Genomic DNA, 21,384 nt, shown 5'->3' with positions numbered 1-21,384 from the left:
AACTATGATTGGACTATTAATTGCACTAAAATAATTTAATTGCATACAAAATTCATTTTAAAGCGCCCCCCCCAAATCCTTGGCTTCAAAACTGTGTACCCCTTAACTCTTTTATTATAAATTTGCGTAATTCATCTGTTTTATGTAGGTATCAATAAATATTGCTGCTACACTGTGTGTGTGTACGTGCAACATGCTTTTCAATTTTAACTGCAAGCATGGTACAATGCATGTTTAACTAGGAAACGTCTAACATAGTAACATTCAATGTATGCATGAGGTAAATGTGTGCACAAATGTAAACAGCTAACAAAATCAGGTTCCAAAAACCTAGTTTCTTTAAAACGTTTTTCAATCATCATATTGATTTTCTCTTAAAAATCACTAATGTGCAAATTCTGCCCTGCTAAAATTAGTAGACAACCTTGAAAATATTCATTTCATTTACAAACAGCAGCTTGGATTCTACTATGTTAGATTCTAATAGCGGTGGGTCTTCAGGCTAAGTATGTGTAAAAACTGAGACTCCAAAAGAAACTTCTGAAATAGCCACAACCCATTGTGGCGGGGGGTGGGTGGGTGGAAGAATGCAGCTTCTCACAGTATTAAAGGACTGAAGCCCTCTTGGGGCTGGATTACTTAAGAGTGCAGGTAGGACTCATGAGTTTCAGCAGTCTCCTATTTCAAAACTCCCTGCCTGTGGAAAGACAGCACACCAGGGAGGTTTACAAACCTTCTCTTTGCAGGAATTGTGGAAATGGCCAAGTATTCAAACTTTATCCTGTATTCATATTTTGAAACAGGACAGCTGCAGAAGCTCTGAACCCATGCTTTTTCTGAATGTGCAAGTTTGGTTCAAATCATTAAGTTTGATGGAGCCCAGTAAATATGATCAACAAAATGTCTGTAGTAAAAATATTAATTTGGGTAAGGGCAGGAGGAGAACATGGAGCCTGCATTCTTTCTCCCCACATGGGAGTGCTGTAACATCAGTAGCCTCTGTCAAAATAGATGCTAGAGAACACACAATTTTTTCAACTGGAAAAATCACTGGGGTGGCAGTGACTGAAGGAGTACTGATGAAAGTGAAGCTAAATGGAGTATTTAAAATATGTTGAAATTGTGTTTGACAAAGTGGTCAGTTCCTACAGCAGTAGCCGTGTTTCTGTCAGAGACAAGCTAAGAATCATTTGTATGAGATATTTTTTTCCACAGTAAAGTTTTTAAGTTGTTGAGTATTAAGGAATGCTCCATCTCCATCTGGTTAGCCGAGACTTTCAGGGCAATGCAAGAATACAGCTGTTTCTCTAGCTCTTCATGTATTTCCAAAGGAGCCCCACGAAGCAAGTAGTCCTTGAGTAAATGGCACACTTTTGCTAAATTTGGATGAATTATTTCTGTAGTACATTTCATTTTACTTTGGTCACACACAGTCCTACAATCTGATCCATACACACAATCCAGGTCAGACTCACAGTGACGATCTTTAATTAGTTCTTTCAAGTTCATTTCTGGCACTATTTTTCTCATATCCACCATTTTCAAGTCGTATTTGTCATTATAACCCAAGTTTTTGGCACTTGTATCACACATAAGAAAATTCCCATAAGGTCCATGGAAAATGTCTTCCACAAATTCAAGCAGCCCTATGGCTATTTTTGCCTTTCTTGGCCATGATGGAGTAAACCACTGGTCTATGCTTCTTCTGAAACCAGAGGGAATGAAAAGTTCTATGATCCATGGAAGGCTTATTCCAAAGAGAGAGGTATATTCAACTTTTTCCATCACATAAAGATCCCCACAGAAGCCCAATAATTTGGGGGTATGTTCTTTATCCTGAAGGATTACCATTAGCAAAAACTCATTTAACTGAAGAAGGGCCCATGCTGACTTTGCTTCCGGCAAGGAAACTCTACCATCTTTGTTTCCATCCGCAACAGACAAGACGAGATTAACCAAATCAGGAAGGTTTCCCTGCTCACCTAGTTTTGCCTAGAAAGAAGTCATGTATACATAGTCAAATATCATATGCATTTATTTCTTCCAGCAACTAAACTGCTGCTTGATACCAACACTATACATAACTGGGAACCACGGGAAGACATTAATAAAACCTTGATATAAGCCCTGGTCAATCACAGGAAAGCAAGAGACTCTTCTGTGTTACTGAAGTTTCTCAAGTGAATTATTTAGGCCACTTTACAAATCGCCATTTCTAACATTAACAGATATCAAAAAAGCACAATTTGTAATATTCTGATTATTTGACCAAGGATGAAGGAACTATATGCCATGGTGATATTCAAACATTTCAAGTGTTCAAGCATGAAGATAGGTCAGGAAAAACATGTAATGAATTAACTTTAGAATGGTATACATGATAACAACACATTAAAAGTCATACCATAATTCCCCAATCTCAACAGTGAGAGACAACAAGCAGCTTAAGTACAGTTTGGTCTCAGTTCCACGAAATGGAGCCTTGGATACTTACCGTAGAGGCTCATTCTCTTCTGAGGCGAAGGGCATCCTGATCTATAAGCTGTGAGTTGTTTTCCTCTCCATCCGGGTAGGCAGGACCAAAACTTTGACTTCCTGTCTCCCTTGGCGGGAAAACAGCCTGCAGGAAGCCAGTTACCGTCTAGTCTAGCTAAGTTGACAGTAACAAAAACGAACTCACAAGAAAAGCTTTGTTAGAACTTAAATTAACAAGAGAACTATAACAGGAGAAACCTATAAGGTCCTAAATAGCGGAACCTGAGCTAATGACCGTCACTGATAATTAACAGTACTTAGTTTATCCTAATACGTCGCTGATTGAAACCCGGGTGGGCAGGATGCCCTTCGCCTCAGAAGAGAATGAGCCTCTACGGTAAGTATCCAAGGCTCTATTTTCTCCCCTGAGGCAAGGGCATCCTGATCTGTAAGCTGTGGGACTTCATAGAGCTCCCATATGGGTGGGGAGTAGTTTATTCAATGACGTTTTGGAGAACCCTACGGCCGAAGGCCGCCTGTGCTGAGGACCAAACATTGATTCTATAGTGTTTAACAAAAGTCGACACTGAGGACCAGGTAGCTGCCCGACAGATCTCCTCTACCGGGGCCTGCTTGTCGAACGCTGCCGTCGTAGCCATGCTTCAGAGAGAGTGTGCCGTGATTCCACCTGGGACTGGAGTACCAGTGGCCTTGTAGGCCTCCGAGATGCACTGTCTAATAGTGTAGCTAATGGAAGCTGTTGACATTCTTTTCCCTTTGATGGGGTTTGAAATCCCTACAAACATGAAGTCAGTCTGCCTAAACTCTGCTGTGCGATCGATGAATATTTGGATAGCTCTCCGCAAGTCCAAAGAATGCCATGATTTTTCCCTCGCTCCTGATGGCTTGGGACAGGATGATGGGAGGCTAATTTCCTGAGCCCTGTGGAAACGGGAGTTTACTTTAGGCTGGAAGGTAGGGTCTGGAATCAGCACCACTTTGTCCTTATGAAAGATGCAGAGGCCTTTTCTGATACAGAGCTCTGAGTTCCGAAACTCTTCTTGCCGAAGTAATGGCAGTTAAGAAGAGTACCTTCATGTGAAGGAACTTTAGTGGAACTGTCCTAAGTGGGTCGAAGGGCATGGTAGTAAGGGCCTTCAGGACAAGGTTAAGATTCCAGGAAGGGAACCTGTGAATTACTGGGGGACGAGTTTGGGAAACTCCCTTTAAAAATGTTGTGATATGTCTCTGTCTTGCTATGGGACACCCTTCTGAAAAGGGTAGTACCGTTGACAATGCTGCAACCTGCCTTCTTAGAGTGGAGCTGACAGTTTAAGTCTTACTTCCTCTTGCAGGAACTCTAGAATGGTGGATAAGTCCGGTAGGAGTGGGTTAACCTTCTTTCACCTGGCCCATCTAACAAAGGCCTTCCAGGATGTGTTGTACATGCGGCGAGCGGAAGGTCTACGGGCTTCTATAATGGTATTGATCACATCGTTGGAATAGCCTCGATTTAGAAGAGACCGCCTTTCAAGTGCCAGGCGGTCAAACAAAACCATTGAGGGTCTGGGTGCATCAGGGGACCCTGGTGTAAAATGGCCCGCTTTAGTGGTATTTGCCATGGTTCCTGGTAAGACATTCTCTTGAGGTTCACAAACCATGGTCTGCGTGGCCAATAAGGCGCTATTAGAATTACGTTGGCCCTTTGTTGGTGAATTTTGCGTAGGACCTTGGGAAGAACGGGAATGGGAGGGAAAGCATAAAGGAGGCCCCTGGGCCATGAGCTCAGAAGAGCATCTGTGCCTTCCGCCTTTGGATGGAAGAACCTTGAGTAATATTTTGGTACCTTGTGGTTTAATTCTGAAGCAAATAAATCTACAAAAGGGGTGCCAAAATTTTTCTGTAATTTGATGAAATGTTTCCTGATCTAATTCCCATTCTCCCTCATCTACTATTTGGCGGCTTAGCCAATCGGATTGTACATTGAGGATTCCCTTGATATGTTCTGCGCGAATTGAGGGAATGTTTACCTGGGCCCACGTGAATATCTTTGATGCCTTCTTGTGGAGGGAGGAGGACCTGGCCCCTCCCTGCTTGTTGACATAAGCTTTGGTCAAAATATTGTCCGTCCTTATGAGGACGTGGTGATGTTTGAGAATTGGTGCAAACTCTAACAGGGCTAGCCTTACCACTCTGAGTTCCAGTAAATTGATGTGAAGGCTCGACTCTAGTTGTGACCAACGTCCCTGGGCTAACTGATCGCCCAGGGTGGCTCCCCAACCTGTTAGGCTGGCGGCTGTAAAGACCTGAATGAGCTCTTTGCGTATGTATTGAGTTGCCTTATAAAGGTTCGATGGATTGGACCACCAGCGAAGGCTCTGTCTGACCTGAGGGGAAATGGGGATTGTCTTGATCTTTTTCTTGGCAATGTCTAGTGGATGCAGTCGAAGAAGCCACTGTAGTGGTTGTGAGTGGAATCTGGCCCATGGGACGACTGCTATACAGGCCACCATCAGCTCCATGAGCCTTGCTAGTGACATGAGCCTGGCAGTCTTTAGTCTGGCTGTGGCAGATGACAGTGCAACAAGTTTGTCCACCCTTTCTTTGGGTAGGGACAGTGAGTTGTTTCTTGAGCTGATCCGCACTCCCAGGTGAATCATGGTTTGTGATGGTGTGAGGGAGCTTTTGCGGAAATTTATCATGTAGCCATGCTCTTGGAGTATCTGAATGACCCTGGCAGTGTGTATCCTGGACAGGTCTAGAGTCGGGGCACAGATCAGGATATCGTCCAGGTACAGATGTACCTGGATTCCTTCCTGTCTGAGGACAGCTATGATGGTGACCAGGCTCTTGGTGAAGACCCCGGGGGCGGAAGTAAGGCCGAAGGGAAGGGCCCTGAATTGGTAGTGACTGTGTCCGTATGCAAAGCGCAGATAACACCTGTGGGAAGGGTGGATGGGTATATGGAAGTATGCTTCTGTAAGGTCTACAGCCGTCATAAAGGTACCAGGGAGAAGGGACTCCACGGTTGACTTGACTGTCTCCATTCTGAAATGTTTGTGAGCCATCCTCTTGTTGATGTATTTTAAGTTGAGGATGGCCCTCCAGTCCCCGTTTTTCTTGGGGACTGTAAAGAAAATGGAGTATACTCCCTGGCCCCTTTGGAGGGCGGAGACCGGCTCAATGGCCCTGATGTGAAGTAGCTACTGTATGCTGTAAGGGTTATGCTGTGTTTTCCCTTCCTGTGTGAGGTTGGGGAAATATATGAATCGGTCTGAAGGCTGGGATGAAAATTCTAGAAGGTAGCCCTGTGTGATAATTTTGGAGACCCACTTGTCCGGATTGGACAGAGTCCACCTTGCAGTGAACTCCTGAAGTCTCCCTCCTACCTGAAGGTGATTGGCGTCACTGTGGGTTATTTTTGGGAAACTTATCTCCCCTATCCGTTCTGGATTGTGGTCCTTGTGTACTCTGGAACCTCCTTCCCCTTCGAAAGGGTCGGGTGCCCCATGAGCCTCTAGAGGGCCCCCAGGAGCCTCTCCGAAAGTTAGGTCTGAATCGGGGTGATGGCCTTGAGGGACAAAAGGACTGGTATGAAGGTCTGTGATCCTTCTTAAGTTGCATTGGGAGCACCTGTTTTTTATCTTTAGTTTTGACAAGAATGCTGTCGAGTTTCTCCCCGAATAGGCGCCCTTTTTAACTGGGTAAGACATCAGGGTGGTATTGGCCTTGAAATCAGCTGGCCAAGCTCTTAACCAGAGGGCTCGCCTCAGTGAGGTAACCGATGACACTGATCTTGCCATGAATGACATCGTGTCAAGTGAGGCGTCAGCCATTAGGGTGGTGGCGTTTAAAATCCTTTCAAGTCCACCGATTACTCTGAGGTTGTCCTCGGGAACAAGCTGTAAAATCTTTTTGATCCAGAGATATGATGACCTGGCAAAGATGGAGGTGGTGGCGCTAGCCTGTATGGCTAAGGCTGAGGCCTCATGTGCTTTTCTAGCTAAGAAATCTGATTTTCTATCTAGTTGGTCCCTTAAGGAACCCACTCCATCCTCTGGTACGAGGCCCAGGGACTGGAGATCCAGCACCGGGGCGTCCACGAGGGGTACTTTGAGCATGGTCATGGCGTGAGGCGCTAGAGTGTACAATTTCTTAATGTTGGGTGGGACCTGTCTATTGGAGGAAGGGTTTTCCCACTCCTCCCTAACTGCCCTAATGAAGAACTCAGGGAAGGGGACCGAATTGGTGTGTTGTTGTGATCTAGAAAAGCATTCCTTGACTCCCTGCTTCCGATTGGACTTGGGTTCCTCGGCAGATTCTATGTCCTCATTCAGGTCAAGAGCTAAAATGGACTTAGCCAGTAGCCCTTGATAGTCCTCCCCTGAGAAAAGCCTATTATGCTGATCTATAGGTTGGGGGGCTCTTCATCCGAGTCAAACTCGCCTTCCTCTTTCTCCTCCCCTTCATCCTCGAGGGAGGAGGCAGTTGGCTTGGAAGTATCTGCGTGTATTTCCCTGGGGGTAGCAGTTGCTGCCTTCATGGCCACCTTTGTGGGCCATGTGGAGGTTCTGGGGTTCACTAAGCTACTGGAACCATAAACCTCCTCTGCATGAGCTTGGACTACAGGGGAAGGAGCTTGAACTAAAGGGGAAGGAGGGGGAACCCCGGGGGCCAACCAGGGGTTGGGGGGTTAACGCGCCTGGTATGCTTGGAAGGCTAACCATTGACGCTGAAGGACACAGTTAATGAGATCACCAGCGTTTTCCCAAGATAGAAAATGGCCGCCCGCCGCCGACTGAGGGGGGGGGGTTGCCAACTCCCGGTGGGAAGAACCCCGCTGCAGCATTACCCGTTCCCGTCGGGAATACAGTCGCCGCCGTCTCCAAGGCTGCCTGATAGTTGGGGAAGTTGTGAGAAGAGTCGGACGTGCTGCACCTGGCTTTCTGTCCGGCGCTCATCTTGTTGCCGCATCTTTTTCTCTTGCCGCCCTGGAGCAGCGGCACGGCTTTTTGTGCCTTTTTTGTTTTTGGCTGCACCTGTGTCGGCTCCATAATCGGGGGATCTTCCGATTGCGGCAAAGTCCCTAATGGTCCGTAATCACGGCCGTTGAGAGAGCCGGAAGCTTTTGGGAGGTTCTGAACCAGCCCACTCTGATAATCATTCTCAGAAAGAAGATTGTCCTCCCTGATATTAAAGGCGTCGGCCATTTTGAATTCTACTCTGCTTTATGCCATACGAGAAGAGACAAAGAAGACACACAAAGGGTAGGTATTAGAATGGAATGAAGATAGTGGTAAGAAATGGAAGTAACTCACGTTGAGAGAAGGTAAGAAAGACGTAACAAACACTCTCCTATCTAATCCTATCTGAATCGTAGGCACAGAGCTGTGCGAGGGTGACTGCTCTACCCGATGAGGCAGGACAAAAACTGGCTTCCTGCAGGCTGTTTTCCCGCCAAGGGAGACAGGAAGTCAAAGTTTTGGTCCTGCCTACCCGGATGGAGAGGAAAACAACCCACAGCTTACAGATCAGGATGCCCTTGCCTCAGGGGAGAATGCCAGTTACACAACTATTTAATGGTACGCAGTTTCCACATGCAGTAAGTATTAAGATTAGAAAAGGAAATGTTTTAAGAGAATATTCTGAAAATCTAGTCGTATATTGCTTCAAGAACTTCTGGTTTAAGGGAATGTCACAAAATAATACCAGAAAAGTCAGGCCAGAATTTTCTGTAACCCAAGGTAACTCTACTGGAGATAAACAATTACAAATCTCCAGACAAGCAGAACGTGTGTGACAGGACACTATATGCAACACATCCATGCTCCAATACCTTGCCTTTTTGCTTTCTCCTGTCACTTTCCCTGCTCACAAAATAGGTAACAGGCTGGGCCACAGATACCTCAGCATTACAATCAGGTCCATTAGATACTGAGCCTACCAGTCTGTCACCACTAGGGACATTGGGGGACACATATGGTGGAAAGTGTTGTCAAGTCACAGCTGACTTATGGTGACTCCATAGGGTTTTCAAGGGAAGAGGTGGTTTGCCATTGCCTGCCCCCACGTGGGCTGAAAGAGTTCTGAGAGAACTGTGACTGGGCCAAGATCACCCAGCAGGCTTCATGTGGAAAATATACTTACTTTAAAAAGCCCATAGACCATCTCCTTGAATTTCTGAACAGTGGTTCCTCTAGTTGGTTTATCAAATAGAACAGTTTCCTTCCTTGGTTCCAGTTCAGTTCCGAGATCAATATGGGCAGTTTCTTCCATCTGGCATTTTAGAACACCTTGTAGATTACCCCAGACTCCCAGGTACATCTGAACAAGACAGAGGGGACAAAATGAAAATCCTAGGAGATTCTAGGAGGAAATCTTTTTTGACACTAAAGAACTCTCTCTCATTAGGACTGCAATATTTAGTTAATTAAGTCAGTTTAAAGAAGAAGAAAAACCTTTTGATTGATTAAATAGGTGCTTTGATCAATTAGCTGCAGACTTGAAAAAGAATTTCAGTTTTTAATACAAGCACTTACAAAACACGGGGTGGACACTGATGCCATTCTAGAAGAGGCATTTCCCCTTTTATCACATGCAGAAAATTGTACCTGCTGTGATATGCACATGCAAAAAGAACAGATTGTTTCATAAAATTGGTAACAATGAAAGGGTGCTATTACTAATACAGTATTAGCCAAGTTTGGCAGTTTCAGAGTTCCGATTAACATTTTTCCAAGTAACTACCCTAGGAATTATGTGAGACAGTACATGTATGTTTTATTGATTTGTAAATGGGGTGGAGTGGAGGGATATAAACACATGATACAAATATTTTAAAAAATCAAGTTATGATTTCACCTAATTGACTGTGCAAATCAAATCAAAACCAAAGCTAAGGTTCTCATTTATATGTCTCTTCCTACTATAGCCATATCATGCATAGTTCATAAATTTAAACAATACAGAAATTATTTAGTAGGATCATACTTAAAGCAATGGACAGTATGCACAGACATATACTCCACAGTCTCTATCCCTTTACCAAAGCATCTTTTGAAGCTATTTCATTATAATACAGCCCTGTCTTTTAAAAAGCCCTCCTGAATAATTTGGTTTTGCAAGGTTTGCTGAAAAGCCTTGTCAGGTCAACCATTCCATAAGGTGTGGGAGGCGCAACACAGAATGCCTACGTACAGACAGTTGTTGGTTTTGCCCTTTTGCAGGGTGGTACCTGCAAAAGGCCCTCCTCAGTTAAGCAAAGCTGACATGGCGGAGCATAGGGGGGGACAGGCAGTCTCACAGACATCAAGGACCAAGGCCATGAAGGGCTTTATGTAGCCAATAACTTGAATTGAGCCTGGTAAATGATGGGCAGCCAATGGAGTGACTGCAGAATGGAATTATGCATGATCCACCCAGCTCCTGATAATAACCAAGCTATGCCATTCTGCACCAACTGGAGTCTCCAAATCATCTTCAAGTGGAGACCTATGTAGAGTGCATTAGGTAATCTAGTCTCAATGTTACCATGGCATGAATCCAGGTGGCCAGATCGACCATGTTCTCTTCTGTGCTAGACTGAATTGAAAGAAAGCATTATTTACAGCTGCATTAACTTGCTTTTCTGGCAGTAATGTTTGATCCAGTATAACCTCTAGGATTTTAACTGAGTCAGAAAAGGTCAGCTGAACCCTATCAAAAGTGAGTAGCCAAATGTCCTTCAAGATCTCCGGCCAGCATTACATTTGTCTTTCCAGCATTTGGTCTCAATTGGTTTACTGTTAGCCATTTAACCAAAGCAGCCTGGCAGCTATTCAAGACCTCTATCACATCACCAGGAGATTGAGCTAAAGAGATCTGAATTAGTCCAAAGCATATCCCTGATACTAACTTCTGCCTCCAAACACATCAACAAGATGGCATAGTCCACTGTATCAAAGGCTGCAGATTAATCCAGTAGGAGCAACAAACAGCCAAGGCCTTGGTCCACATTCCAACGGAGGTAGTTAACTAAAGCCAACAAGGTTGTTTCTATTCTATAGCCTGGCCTGAACTGACAAGGGTCCAGAGCAGTTGAGTTATCCAAGAAGACCTGGAGTTATTCTGCTACTGCTCTCTCAATTATTTTGTCTAGAAAGGGCACATTGCAGACCAAGTGATAATTGGGGGCATCATTTTTCTGCAGGGATGGTTTTTAAAGTAGTGAACAGACAGCTGACTCTTTGAGGGGCTGAGGGAATGCGCCCTGAGTTAGTGATTAATTTATGATAGACACAAAGGGCTCATAGATGTGGACCTTACTTGATTTCAGCAGCCAGGATGGGCAAGGGTCCAGGGCCCAACAGTGGCCCCTCGAGAGCCCTGGGTCAAAATGGTCCAAAATTAGATCAGGCAACATATTAGACATTTTGCCTTACAGACCTATGTTACAACTGGTATCCAGATCACAGTTAATCTGTAATATTTTATCAGTCAAAAACTTTGCAAAAGTATCATAATTAATTGCCTGTTCCTGAGACAAAAAAGACTCAGATTTAGGAGTCAACAGGTGTTAAGTTGTCTTAAATGAATGCATCATCTTTATAACATGTTACTGAAGATATTTTAAAGCATACTAAGTTTGAGGCCCTGCTCCAGCGGATGTTGGCTGTGGCTAAACAATGGGACGAGCTGGTGTGCTGCAGTGGCTACAGGGTCCAACTAGGATCTGCAAGACCTGGTTTCAAATCCCTGCACTGCCATGAAACTCACTGGGTGACACTGGGCCAGGTAGGTTAGGCTGAGAAGATAAAACACTCAGATTTTTCTGTTTCACAGTAAGGATATATAAATGGCATTACGTAATCATTGTGGTCAGGTTGGCCAGGTTTATCAGAATGTAATTTTGAAACATTGGAGGTTAGCAATACGAAGAAGCTTGTTTAACACAAAGACCTTGGAACGTATTTTACATCTATTTTAACAGTAATACAGGAATTGAGCATCTTTGCAATTTTATCATTTAATATTTTCTGAATTTGGCAAAAATAAAGTCATACCTGGTTGTTAGGTTTGGTTGACAAACATTTTCCAAAATACAGTGTTTGCCTTGTACACAGACTACTACATGCTGATCCATCAATAACTCCAGTCTTATATTTATCACACTGTGGGGGGGAGGGGGGAAAGAAGCAAATGTCAGACCACCTGAGGATCACCTAATAATTCCATGATAAAGAAGACTTTTGCTGATTATTCTGAATGCTTGAAGGTAGATCTTTTCCTACATATAGGCTACATATAATCTATATTAAATTAGACAGGACTAGCATTTGAAGTGTTTCAGTTTCAAGTTATCATGTGGGATCTGTTCGATCTCAACTGGTTCCTGGCCATCTGATCCAGTCCTTGCATTAGGACACTTGGTATTTCCTCCCCCCGCCCAAGATCCATCAGCAATAGACCTCCGCCTAGTGTCACATTCACTCTTTTTGTATCCCCCGTCTGGTGCAACCACCCATATTTACAAAGGAGGATAAATGCTATTGGCACAAGGACCACAGTCAAGACACTAAACCTGGTTGCAATCAGCAAGCTACACAGTCGTCAAACTGGTGTTAATGGTACTAATGGTTCTAGACTAAACAGTTTATAGTCTTTGTTTTGATATACCTACTTGAGACAACTACTGAATAAAATGGATATTACTTGGGATCAAATCGCACTGAACTCAATGAGGCTTACTTCTGAGCAAACAGGATCAATCTGCAAAAGTGTTTAGAAATTTTTAAAATATTTCAGCCATTATACTTACTATTATTTTCTTGCAGTCATGTCCTCTGCAAAGTTCCGTGTAAGATGAATACTGAACATAAATAATCCAGCTGCCAATAAATACTCCTAGCCATGAAAAGAAGAGATACTTCATTCTCATATAAGAGAAGCGAACCTTGAAGTAGAAAGAGGAAAAGACAAGAGGGATGAGGAAAAAATGTCAGCACAAATTTCATACTGTACTTCTACTATGATAATAAGTATGTGTGATAAATTCCACGCAGAATTTATCACTATCAGCATGCACACTTTTTATAGTTTATGATAGTAGTATACTATAGTATAGTTAGTGTGTCCGACTAAGTTATGGGAGACCCGGGTTTGAATCTCTACTCTGTCATGGAAGCTTGCTGGGTGACCTTGAGCCAGTTACACTCTCTCAGCCTAACGTACCTGTTGTGAGGATAAAATGGAGAACGGGAGAATACTGTAAGCCACTCTGAGTCCCCTTGGGGGGAAAGGAAGTAAATAAATTCTTCTCTTACAGGTTTTAGGCCTAGATCAAAGTCACTAAAGGTTTTAGGTCTATATTAAAGACAAAAAGTCACTAGCAACAACACAGCATCTAACAGAAATAATTGCACAGGAAATAAGGTTTACCAAATCAATATGTGAACAGAGCTGGGATCTGAACTTCTTGCAGGGTCCATTACACAACCTAGTAATGTCAACCATACCACTGGAGGGGCTATATGCAGGTGCTATAAAAATCAGACCCCTTTGTCTAATTCATTTGAAACTTGCTGAGTCTTCAGGAGAAAGGGTGGACTTGGTTTCCTGATATTTTGATTTCATTTGGTGAAAACTCATCCACTCAGGAAAATCTGCCATCTTCCATGCATGGAAAACAATGGACAGATATCTGAATTGATCTTAAAAAACAAACAAACAGAAATGGAACCCAACAAGTTTTCAAGGCATGAAAACATTTCTGAGAATGGAGATGTCACAGAAACCAAATGGCAAAGCACTCCCATTGTTGGTGTATCCTTAGATGGATTAGTATGGCTGAAAGCAGGGAGCATATCACCCCTACACAAATTTAGCCCCAGCAATTAAGAATTCTAGACATCATCCAATGCTATATTGTGTAGTTAGTCTCCCAAAAATCAACTATAAAAATTAACTATCATCTCTCAAGAAAGCTTTAAGCAGTCATGACATGGCAATGTAGAAGAACAAGTATTTCGAGATTACTTCAACATACAAATAGAACAGTTTCAGAACCAGCATATGCTCTTCTCCTCCTCCTCTTGGAAATGGACCAGAAAACAAGAGTATAAAAGAAAAACATAAGGACACCTAACAAGGCATCTATAGAGTCAATATCCTGCTAAACAGTGTGACCTGAATGGTAATTAGTTATTCATCAAGTGAAATGCATCTCAAGCAGTACCACTTCTAGGAAAGGTTGATCCTGGATGGGCTCCAAAAAATGCACTGATACTAGTACTAGAGAGAAAATGAGATTAAATGTTGCACAGTACATTAAAGTAATATTTAAGAATATTATTGGACTATAAAATTTAAAGTAGCCTTGCAATTTAATGCATACTTTGGTTGCCCTACCTTCCTCTACCCCTGGTACTACTGCTGCCTTTGAGCTCTCTGCCAGGAAAAAAAAGTTTCCCCCATGCCAAGGCAACACAGCAATGCTTGGGATGCTGATAACCTTCTGTACAACAGAAAAGGTAAGCAACAGCCAGTGCTCCATGCAGAAAATCCTCCACAATTCTATGGTGTTTTCAGGAGTAGCACAAGAAAGCAGGCAGGAGGGAGGCACAAGTATGCTTTTATTAGCTGCTCATTTGGGGTGGTAATGGTAAAAACCAACCAATGCTTAGAATGCACCACTGCAAATAATATACGTAACCATCTTTGTAATACAGCCTCCAAATAAAACCCTATACCACTCAATATAGTGCCAAAGTCTCAATCCATGACAAGTCACATCAATTCGCATAAATGTAAGTTAGTTATAAAATCTGACTGCAGTAACTCAGCATAGGATAGCACAGTTAGCTAGTCAAACTGGATGAACTTTAATCAGTCCGGACACCTTCAGTCATAGGTCAGCACCTCTAAAACCATTTACTTTATTACCCCTTAAAACACACAAACACTGGAAAGAGATTTAATAGGACTTTTTGCCCCACAATCTATGAACAGAAAATTGAGAACATGAGTCAATTTACATCTGAACAGAGAGTTAAGAACTTTAAGACATTCAATAGGGATGAGCATGATTACAGTTATACTTAAACTATTGGTAAGACGCCAGCTCTCCTACATCCAAACCATTATTAACCCAAGTGTAGACAATAGGAAGAAAGTAGATTTCTTTGAAATGTGGTGTTGGAGGAGTGTTACGGATAATCGTGGACGGCCAAAAAACAAATCGGTGAGTTATAGATCAAATCAAGCCTGAATTGACCTTAGAAGCTAAAATGACTAAACTGAGGCTATCGTATTTTGGTCACATTAAGAGACGACAAGAGTCACTATAAAAGTCAGTCATGCTAGGAAAAGTTGAGGGCAGCAGGAAAAGAGGAAGACCCAATAAGAGATGGATTGACTCAATAAAGGAAGCCACAGCCCTCAATTTGCAAGATCCGAGCAAGGCTGTCAAAGGTAGGACATTTTGGAGGACATTGATTCATAGGGTCGCCATGAGTCGGAAGCGACTTGATGGCACTTAACACACAGAGAAGTCACCAGTACAACAATAAACTGTTCAGCAGCTTACAACGAAGACCATTTCCCTATCATAAACAATAGGTAATGGTGCCTACTTTCCCCTCATTAGATTTTTAGGATCATTGCTTAAGAGCAACAAAGGCTGATTTGGCAGCAGCCTTATATCTACGATAGTCCAATGTCATAAACAGATCTCATCACTATGCTTTTATCTTCTGCAAAGCTGTATTATTCTGTTTTGAAACCATTATTACCCAAAGTAGCTCTATGAGTTTGAAAGCATGCTCATTATCTCAAGCATACTTACCATATTAAAACCCTGTTCATTCTTTTGGAGTTCACCACAACAGCAGCTGTATACTAGATCAGCATGCTTGCAATACTGACTGCATACTTGCCAGAGAACCTTTAATGCATTACAGAAACGGATACTGCACCAAGTGCATTTGTTGGTTAAAAGGATCAATTAGGATTTTATAAAACAGTTTAAAATACAAAAAAGGAAGCAAATATCTATCTTAACAGAATGGTATAAGTGACTGTGAAAGATTGTTGCAATGCTTCATTGGATTAGGGGACTTACAGAAGTCTTTTGTAGAAGAAGAGAAAAAAGGGGCTTGAAACAATTCCAAGGACACAGATTTCAGAACAAGCTAAGAGAACAGGGAATGATGAAGAGATTTAATTATGTTAGATTTACAATCTATGCCAGAAGAAAAGCAAACCATGATACAAAATAGAGGACAAAGGCACAACCAGAACAATCACCACCTTTCATAAAAAATAGTCTTACTTTTTGAACAGTGTAACAATTATTTTGGCTGTACAAACAAATGAAATATCTATGCTCAGTCATTTTAGAATAATATATTTACATCGACCCCTGCTTATACCATATGTAAATGTACATAGACACATACAGAATGAGAAGCATTGGTTACAGAAACCAGAGACAGTTCTTGCCTTGAGCAAAATATAGATCTTTGTTAATGCTGTTTATTTTTAGGACAGACTTACAAAAGAAGCAATCGAAGTATCTTGCTCCCCATGCAGAGAATTACTTTCATCTGACCTTGCATGTAAATATATCACTCTTTTTAGCAGTGTCTGCACAGCTTTTTAGAGAACACATAGTCTAAACAGGATCTACGTTACTTCCCCCCTCCTCATCACCAACAATTGTTATATGGCTAACACTGAGGAGGAGGGGGGGATTAAAAAGTACAAGGATGTTTAAGAACCAATAGGGTGTCAAACTAAAATGAGATAAGACAAAATATATACATCTGGGATTTTACCTATTTTTACCTATTTTGATGGCAGTTTTACCCTTTTACCTATTATCCCTTTTCTTTTCTGTATTTTTGAAAAAAACAATAAAAATTATATTTTAAAAAATGACAAAATATATACATCTGGGGTTAGGAATGGGAACTTGGGTCAGGATAACTAGAACATGTTAAAGAATATTGGGGCACATCATAAAACAATTGATTTGCAGTCATCTCATGGAAAAATTAAATGAACAGTAGTTGCTAATAAAACTTTTTCCTTTGATGTGACAATGACTTTAGTAGTCAGTGATATGCAGCAGGCATAGCAACTTTATAATTGACACAAGTGATCCAGGTGTCCTTCCTAAAGACTATCCGATAGTTCAAAATCATCAAAATGCTGTTAACTAGGGGGAAATGCAGTCTCCGCCTGTTCTGCCCCACCACTTTGCCATAGTGAGTGCTGTGACTGACAGTGTCATGGGCTATTGGATTATGTCCATGCTATCCCTAATGGCCACACGTCTTTTACACTTGACAGTTTTCTGAGAATGTTTGCCCACTTTATGTCATGCTGCCCAGATTTCTGCATGATTCTTACAAGCACTCATGCAGCATTTTCCCACAAACTTGTGATTAATCAGACATAGCCATGAATACATGAAGCTGCCTTCTCCTGAATTAGACCATTGGTCCATCACGGTCAGTGCTGTCTAGACATTAGGGTGGATAAGTGATAAGAAGAACACACAGTATTGTTAATAAGTACTGCTTAATAATAACTGATGGCTCATCAGTGAGAACAAACAGTAGTAGATGACTACTTGGCAGGTGAGGAATCTGTTTCCCTAAATAAGATTCCCATCACACCTTGGAAAAAGTAAAGTACCTTGGGGTTCAAGACCTCTCTTGATATGGAGGAACTGTTATGGAGGGTAGCAAATCCATTGCCTTATAGGAGTGCCTCTTTGCATTCACTTATGTTTATAATCTTTGCTGTAAAGTAGAGCATAACAAGGATATTAAACCTGGCACTGCAATTCATGGAACTTCTCACCAGAATGAGAGATTGAGAGCACAGACCAGTAGTGTATTTCTTTCATCTCTCCATATTGACACAGACAGATAGATGTGGAGACCGATAAAACAGGAGCACTTTTTATCATTTCTACACTAGCTTCTCTGCAGGGTTAGCATTTTCCATTTAACCCTCTAATCTTACAAAGGTCCTAAACAACAGCTAACCTCCAGCTGCAGCCTGCCAGGGCAACATATTTCCAAATGCTACTGAACTGCAGAGGCAAGCAAACCAGTGTATGCAAATAGGACATCTGAAGAATGGTACACGTTTGTGGTAAGAAAAGCTACAAAACGTAAATTACATGACTACTCGAACATAGCAAGGGGGGATGGGTGCGGAGTAAGGCAAAGGTTCAGGGACATGCATTACCAGCTTGCATCACTCCAAAATAAGCCAGAACTTGGAGGAAAAAGAGATGCGGGAACAGAAGATTTGGAAGGAGGAAAAAGGCATGCGGAAGGGTTGGCCTGTCAGTTTGATCTCATTCACAAGGCCTACTTAAAAAAAAAAAAAAAAATCCAACCACCCGCGACCTGCCCATTCGAAATCATGACTTTCCCTTTGGCAATGTCTGAAATTGGTTCTTGTAGGTTATCCGGGCTGTATGACCGTGGTCTTGGTATTTACTTTCCTGACGTTTCACCAGCAGCTGTGGCCGGCATCTTCAGAGGAGTAACACTGAAGGACAGTGCCTCTCAGTGTCAAGTGTGTAGGAAGAGTAATATATAGTCAGAAAGGGGTTGGGTTGAACTGAACCATTGTCCTGCAAAAAGTATCAAACATAATGTGCTTGTCCTGTAAGTATCACGATAATGTGCTAATGAGGGTGTGGTATGTTAATATGGAACTATTGTATCCTGAAGTGATCTGTTAATGTGTGGAATCCAAAGCTAATCCGCATGGCTATTGTGGACTGTAGTCTTTGTTAGTCTGGAGGTTTTCAGGACAGGAAGCCAAGCCTTATTCATTCTTAAACTCTCTTCTGTTAAAGTTGTGCTGATGTTTATGAATTTCAATGGCTTCTCTGTGCAATCTGACAAAATAGTTGGTAGAATTGTCCAGTATTTCAGTGTCTTGGAATAAGACCCTGTGTCCTGTTTGTGTCGGTCCATGTTCAGCCACTGCTGATTTCTCAGGTTGGCCAAGTCTGCAGTATCTTCAGGATACAATGGTTCCATATTAACATACCACACCCTCACTAGCACATTATCTTGATACTTACAGGACAATGATTCGCACATTACCTTTGATACTTTTTGCAGGACAATGATTCAGCTCAAACCCAACCCCTTTCTGACTATATATTACTCTTCCTACACACTTGACACTGAGAGACACTGTCCTTCAGTGTTACTGCTCTGAAGATGCCTGCCACAGCTGCTGGCGAAACGTCAGGAAAGAAAATACCAAGACCGCGGTCACACAGCCCGGATAACCCACAAGAACCGATGAACTCTTCCCGTGAAAGCCTTCGACAATATTTTAATGTCTGAAACGCTTGGAAAAAGCAGCTCGAAAGGACTGGTCGAACGGGTGGGCGCCTTCTTCGGCGGCAGCCAACATCCTTCCCGGCCCGTGCAGAGTTTGCACGTGAACACGCCCGCACGCATACACACAAGACGCGCAGGCCCCGTCTCCCTAGCCAGCGTCCCCGCCTCTCCCGGCCCTCGCCCCCTCCCCGCCGACGACGAGGCCCTTCTCCCCCCCCCCCGCAGTGCCCCAGCCGGCGCCTCTCCCGCCGCAGCCCCCCTCGGCCCCTCCCGAGCCGCCCGCCGGCCTGCCCCGCCCCCCCCGCCTACCTACCTGGCTGTAGTAGGGCTTCCTGAGCCAGGCCGCCGGGAAGAGCCTCCTCGCCATGGCAACGGCACATCCCCGCAGCGGCCTCAGGCGCGGGACAAGGAGCCGCCTTCCCGCCCAGCAGGCCTCAGGCAGGCAGGGAGTCAGACAGGCCGGCCAGCCAGCCAGCCAGCCAGCCAGCCAGCCACCTGCCTGCGCGGCCTGCGAAGGGGCTCCACGCAGCCCGGAAGGCGGCAGGGGCGGGGCAGGCGGATCCTCGCCCCGCCCCTCCTGGCCACTGAGGGAGGGAGGGACAGCGCGCCCGCTGCCTCAGCGCCTCAGCCTTAAAGGGGAGGCGGGCCGGCGGCTCCCTGGGACCGAGGGGATTGGAGGAGGCGCCCCGCCGGATTGTGCCGGCGCGCGGAACCCGTCTTCCCCCCCCCCCTCAGCTTAAAGGGGAGGTTTCCGTCTCCGAAGGGTCCCGCCCACCGTCAGCGTCCCCGGAGACGGTTTTTGTGCGTCCCAAGTAAGTGCGGAAGGAAACGCCGATGGGGGGGGGGGAGGAGGAGGAGGGGGGAGGGGAGGAGAGGGGGGGTCTTTTCTGGAGCGCCCTCCCTTCCGGAGTGATTCCCGACGGCGCGCGGGGTCTGCCGTCGGAGTGACTCCCTGGGCGTTATTCGGCGCGGGTTGACGTTTCCGGCTGGGAGGAAAGAGCCCGAGCCCAGTGGCCCCTTAAAGACGAACGAACATGTTTCTCTGGCAGGGTGTGAGCTTTCGTGGCTGGGAGGAGTGCCCCTGAGCAGGTTGGGAGCGCGCTGCCCAAGTGGGCGGAGAAGCGCCCTTCACAGTGGTACCGAAAAATTGAGTTCTGGAGTTTTCATGCCGTTCTGGAATCTCTCTCCCCCCCCCCCCCCGCTTGGTGCAGAAGTATCCTCGCCGAGGGTGGACGCAAAACTCTGCAAGGCCGGCTGCCCCGTTCATTAACCCTTACCCACCCAAGCAAGGTTATAGCGGGCTGGGGAAGGCACTGGCAAACCACCCCGCAAAACAAAGTCTGCCTTGGAAATGTCAGGATGTGACGTCATGGGTCAGGGATGACCCGGTGCTTGCAAAGGGGACCTTTTTTTTAAATGTTTCTTTTTATACACATTTCAATTATATATTTCTTATTCTATGTACAATGTTTGTATAACATACTTTTCTCGTTCCCTCCCCTCCCCTCCCTAGCCCCACTCCTTCTCCGGTAATTTTTAGTCTCGTGTCCCCAGCCACGGGCACAAAGTCTGTATCTTCCACTGAATGTCTTTTCTTCCTTCCACTGATATCCATCTAAATAGGTCTTCCATCTACTCATGATTTCCCTGCTCTTGTCTTCCCATTAAGTCTTCTGGCGCATCGTCTCGACGATATCCGACTGTATAAATTCAAACAGATAGTTGTGCCAGATTTCTATAGTCCATTTACTTTTATCCTTCCAACCCAGAGCTATTACTGCTTTGCTTGCTAATAGCATAGCTTTGAGTATGACCTGATCCCTCTTATTTACAGGGGACCTTGACCTTTAAATCGAAAGCACCGCCAGGAACCAAGACACTTCATAGCACTTTATAGTCCCGCTCTGCCAAGTCATTGGACATACTTACCCCAGCCCAGTCCCAACCTAGGAAACTCAAAGAATCTGGAGTTGACTATTTAATGCCACTGCTGCCTGGCAGATCTAGGTGGTCACATCCTTTAGGGTACCTGGCACAAACCATCTAAGCAATGTGATATTGCCATTCCAGGGTTTCCTATTGAGCTGAAGTAGCTAAGAGAAGGAATTACCTGTGATCCAGGAAGCCCCTGGTTCAAATTTCACTTCTCCCAGGAGCTCACAAGGTGGCCTTAGGCACTCTCCAACTACCCATCTGCAATATGAGAACAACACTGGCTGATTTGCAGGGCCATTGTAAGGGTTATCAGATAATGTCTGCAAAGGTTTCTGAACAACAAAAGTGCTATAGAAATGCAAAGCATTATTATTTTATTTAAGCAAAGTGCAATAATACAAAACATCCTAGCTGTGTGTGCTTTGCCTCTGTTCACTTATAGGGCTTTTATCCCACCCCATCCCAAGGGCAAGTCTCATATATGAACCAGCAAAAATGCAGTGCTGGAGAAGCAGTCATAAGCACAGGTTTTCCTATGTTGTACTTCATTTGGATTGATGAAACAGAAGGCAATCTTCACTGTGCCTGGGTGTTGTTATAGATAAGAACATAAGAA

At 44.0% G+C, this 21,384-nt stretch overlaps 1 protein-coding gene across 2 annotated transcripts in view; it reads right to left on the bottom strand.

Annotated features, from left to right (window-relative positions):
• Window positions 1–19,207, bottom strand: part of LOC130473537 (divergent protein kinase domain 1A) — a 141,833-nt gene extending 122,626 nt beyond the window's left edge. Inside the window, exons 1-5 of one of the 2 annotated variants that reach the window (XM_056845079.1) lie at window positions 19,147–19,207; window positions 12,272–12,406; window positions 11,517–11,624; window positions 8,623–8,799; window positions 1,113–1,992 (exon numbers count right to left, since the gene is read on the bottom strand). In XM_056845079.1, the coding sequence (XP_056701057.1) occupies window positions 1,180–1,992; window positions 8,623–8,799; window positions 11,517–11,624; window positions 12,272–12,406; window positions 19,147–19,200 (1,287 nt within the window). In that variant the 5' untranslated portion in view covers window positions 19,201–19,207 and the 3' untranslated portion in view covers window positions 1,113–1,179. Of the gene's footprint in view, window positions 1–1,112; window positions 1,993–8,622; window positions 8,800–11,516; window positions 11,625–12,271; window positions 12,407–19,146 lie in introns of those variants that run through there. The other variant, XM_056845080.1, reaches the window with a different exon arrangement.
• Between the last annotated feature and the right edge of the window lie 2,177 nt (window positions 19,208–21,384).

The sequence above is a fragment of the Euleptes europaea genome, chromosome 2, assembly GCF_029931775.1.
Source record: "Euleptes europaea isolate rEulEur1 chromosome 2, rEulEur1.hap1, whole genome shotgun sequence".
Taxonomy (NCBI): Eukaryota; Metazoa; Chordata; class Lepidosauria; order Squamata; family Sphaerodactylidae; genus Euleptes; species Euleptes europaea.
Note: the sequence above shows the minus strand (reverse complement) of the source record. Positions and strands in the feature narration are given on the sequence as shown.